Source organism: Tupaia chinensis, unplaced genomic scaffold, assembly GCF_000334495.1.
Source record: "Tupaia chinensis unplaced genomic scaffold, TupChi_1.0 Scaffold000020_1, whole genome shotgun sequence".
In the NCBI taxonomy this organism is placed as follows: domain Eukaryota; kingdom Metazoa; phylum Chordata; class Mammalia; order Scandentia; family Tupaiidae; genus Tupaia; species Tupaia belangeri.
Genome location: NW_006159450.1, coordinates 813,821 through 817,486, shown reverse-complemented (window position 1 = coordinate 817,486; position 3,666 = coordinate 813,821). Strand labels below are relative to the sequence as shown.

Sequence of the window (3,666 nt, the reverse complement as noted above, 5' to 3'; positions counted from 1 at the left end):
CCTGCCCAGTCGTCACCGAGTGGGGCTCGGGGGGCACTGCCGGGCCGTGGGGAGACCAAGCAGCTGTCAGCGTCCCTTGCCTAGAGGAGAAAGCAGAGCTGTCCACGAGGTCAGAAAGAGCAGTTCCTCGGGAAGTGACTGGAAAGTCAGGCCAGCCCAGAGGGGCAGGCATCTGGGTCAGACTGGTTTCAAGCACACTGCCAGCCCCGCGCTCACCTGCCGCAGCTCCTGGTTAGGCCCCGCACCTGCTGCCGCCCCGTTCTTGTCGGTGGCCGCCCCCGGGGCCCGCACCTGCTGCCGCCCCGTTCTTGTCGGTGGCCGCCCTCGCGGTGTCCCGAGGAGCCGTGCAGGTTGGAGCCGGCTCTGCCGTGCAGCGTGCCAGGCGGTGCAGCTGTGGCTGTAGGAAAGCACCTACAGTGTGCGTTGTCGCTACCAGGGCAGGTCCTGGGGAGCATCGTGTGGAGTCATCTCTCAGAGCCGAGTGAAGCAGGACTGGCTGTCAGAGCTTCCCTCCTGAGCCAGCTTTTACTTGGGGTCAATTCCTGGCCTTCGGCACAGGCCTCCTGGCCCAGGCCACTGTACGCGTTTGGTCTGGACCCATCCGGTCTGCATCAGCCCCAGGTTTGCTCAGGCCGCCCCCAAAGCCACAGGGCTGATCTCCCTGGGACCAGGAAAGGAGCGGGTGAGGTCGGTGCCTACGCTTCAGGCGGTGCCTGCGGGCTTTTGTCGTGAGAAGGGCGAGCTGCATGGCAGAGCCCAAGGGCAGTCGGCAGCCGGCACATGGCCGTCATCCCCGTGCTTCCTGTCGGCAGGAAAAGGCGCTGAGCACCGTGGCCCCGTGCCGTCCCGGTGCACGTCTCCACCCAGCGTGAGCCTCTGCTTCCTCTCCCTCCGCAGCCGATCGAGACAGAGAAGAAACCAGCGAGCGCCCTGGACGAGCCAGTGTCCCACTGGAGGCCACGCCTGACGCTGAACATAATGGTGGACGACTTCGTCTTCGATGGGGCCGCCCTGCCGGCCGACGTGCATCGGTACATGAAGATGTGAGTGCCCGCGGGAAGCCCCGGCCAGGCAGGTGGGGACCCACCGGGACCCTGACTGGCCGAAATCCAGCACCCTGGAGCACAGGCCCCCTGCCTCTGCTGGCCAGTGATGCTGCCCCAGGCGTTGGAGGGGAAGGGGGTACACGCCGGCACAGCCTGCCCTTAGGTAGGCAGCGGCTCCCCTCCTCGGGGCCCTCTGCACACCGTATCCATCCTGGTGTCCATGGTCCCTGTCGGAGTCCGTGTTCTTCCTGTCTTGAAGCTGTCTCTGATGAGGTGGCCAGCTTCCACCTGGCCCCAGCTCCCCCTCCCCAGGCCTGCTCGGGGCAAGGGCTGCAAAGCTTCTTCCAGCCATTGCCATCGGGCACGTTTGGACTCCACTTCTCCCGGCTGCGGCGCGGGTGCTCCAGCACCGTGGGCCATGTCCCTCCTGCCCAGCTACTAGTGGCCACGAGGTCCCGCCCGCTCGAGGCAGTAATGGTTTCAGTGGAGGACGTGCTTTACAGACACGAGCTGACCCTCACCTGGAGGGGCGGTGTCCTGGTCCTGGTGGCTGAGAAGCCCGAAGGCCAGTGTGGGGCAGGTCTAGAGCCGAGTCCGGCAGCACTGACGCCCCCGCCCCCCAGGGTCCAGCTGGGGAAGACGGTGCACTACCTCCCCATCCTCTTCATCGACCAGCTGAGCAGCCGCGCCAAGGACCTGATGGTGAGCTCTGGGCCGGCGGCACGGCCGCATGGGCTTGGGTCCCAGCTGGGCCTCTCCTCCTCAGTGACAGGGCGGGTGGCTTCAGGGGCTGGGCACAGAGCTCTCCTCGTGGTCCAGGTGTGCGGGCCTTGTGGCAGTTGGGCCTGGCCTGCTCTTGCAGCCACCCCGGGGCTTCCCAAGCCTCTGCATACTCACCGGACAGACGCTCTTGGAGTGACTGGGGAGTGGCCAGGTGGCTGGGTGCGGCCCAGCTGTGTGGTGCACTGCAGTGCGGATCAGCTCAGGAAACATGGGGCAGACGCCGGCTGCCAGGCATGCCCTCATGGTGGCCCAATGCAGAAGGGTTCACTCGGGGTCCTTGGAGCCTGGTCACGAGGGCCACAGTGGGTGCCAGTCTCCCGGGGTTGGGACCAGCAAAGCAAGTGACGCTGAGGTTGGTGCTAGGCACTTGGCCTGGTGTGGGGCTGTGTCGGTGTCCACGACACTGTGATGGCAGGGGAACCCTGACTGTGGTCACAGGTGAGCAGGCCTGGCCGCCTTGCGCAGCTCTAAGCAGCGAGCTGGAGCCGGGCTGGGCGCCCTCCCCTTTCGGGTTCAGTGAGGCCGAAGTGGATTCTGTCCGTTTTTGCAGGTGAGGAAACTGAGGTGTGGGAGAGCAGGAGTTGCCAGGCTGCCTAGCCTGGCCTCTCAGCCCCCGCCCCAGCGTGCCCCTCTGCTGCCTGTGCCCCAGCAGTGACCCTGCACAGCTGTTCACTGGCACCCCGGGGTCCCTGACCTGTGGTCCTCTGCTTTCCGGGCCAAGGCCGGGAGCAGCCCAGTTCCCAGGCTCACCTCACCCCAAGCTTCTTGCCAGTGGCGTTAGCAAAGCTGCTCTGTCGGACTTCCTGGGTGTGCCGAGGAGCTGCCAGCCAGTCTCCGGCGCCAGGTCCTGCAACAAGCTTGGGGCTGGTGCTGTTGCAACTGCCCAAAGGCCCATCCATGGGCCCGGGGGGTGGTTAGCCGGCCTGTGCGACCACCCACAGTGTGTCCTCACAGCTGGCTGTTCCTGGTGACCCTACGCCCACGGCGTAGCCAAGATCCTGCATGTGGGCAGCTAGTTCCCCCAATGTGTTGGTGCTTATGGGGCCGTTTCCGGGGCTGCCGTCCACAGAGAGCAGCAGGCCCATTGGGAGCCACCCAGGCAGTGTCGAGTTGGGCCGTAGACCGTGGCACCTGGGGATGGGCCTGACAGCTCAAGAGGTGCCCAGAGACCGGCTGCCTGCCTGCACCTGGCTGCCCGTCAGAGGTCTGGTCTGGTCTGCTGTCCTGCCTCCAGTGCAGCGAGTCGAGTTCAGCACATCCCTGGCACCGACAGTACAGGGGCATGGAGCTCCCCGCGTGTCCTGGCCCCCACGCCCGTGCCTGCGCTGAAGGCGCCCAGCCTGTGCGTTCTCCTGCTCGCCAGGCCTTTTGGGTGGTGCCCGGATCCTCGCCATGCTCAGGGGGCCCAGGGTTCCCGGGGTCCGCGTGCCAATGAGCTCCCGGGGACACTGGTGGGGGCTGCAGTGGGCACGGGCAGAGGAGTGGCAGGAGCCGGGGCCGCCCCGTCCACATGGCCTTCTGTGGGGTGGGAGCCGGGCCTGGCGGAGGGGCACAGCCTTGGCCTGATGACTGGGCTCGTGTTGACCAGGCTGTAGCTGGCGGGGCTGTGGAAGGTGCAGCTCTGGGTGTGGGCCGTGCGGGACGGCGGATGCTCAGGCAGCCTCTGCTTGGCAGGTCATCAACCGCTCCACCACCGAGCTTCCGCTCACTGTGTCCTACGACAAGATCTCCCTGGGACGGCTGCGCTTCTGGATCCACATGCAGGACGCCGTGTACTCCCTGCAGCAGTTCGGTGAGCACCACAGCAGCCGCGGCTGGCGGGGGCCCCCCCCGCCGC

The 3,666-nt window shown here is 66.6% G+C and overlaps 1 protein-coding gene across 1 annotated transcript in view; it reads left to right on the top strand.

Moving 5' to 3' along the window:
• CLPTM1L (CLPTM1 like) overlaps positions 1-3,666 on the top strand; it is a gene marked incomplete at its 5' end in the record, with an annotated part of 17,390 nt that overhangs the window by 3,724 nt on the left and 10,000 nt on the right. Inside the window, 3 exon segments of the mRNA XM_014586369.1 lie at positions 898-1,043; positions 1,670-1,748; positions 3,504-3,621. Coding sequence (XP_014441855.1) covers positions 898-1,043; positions 1,670-1,748; positions 3,504-3,621 — 343 coding nt within the window.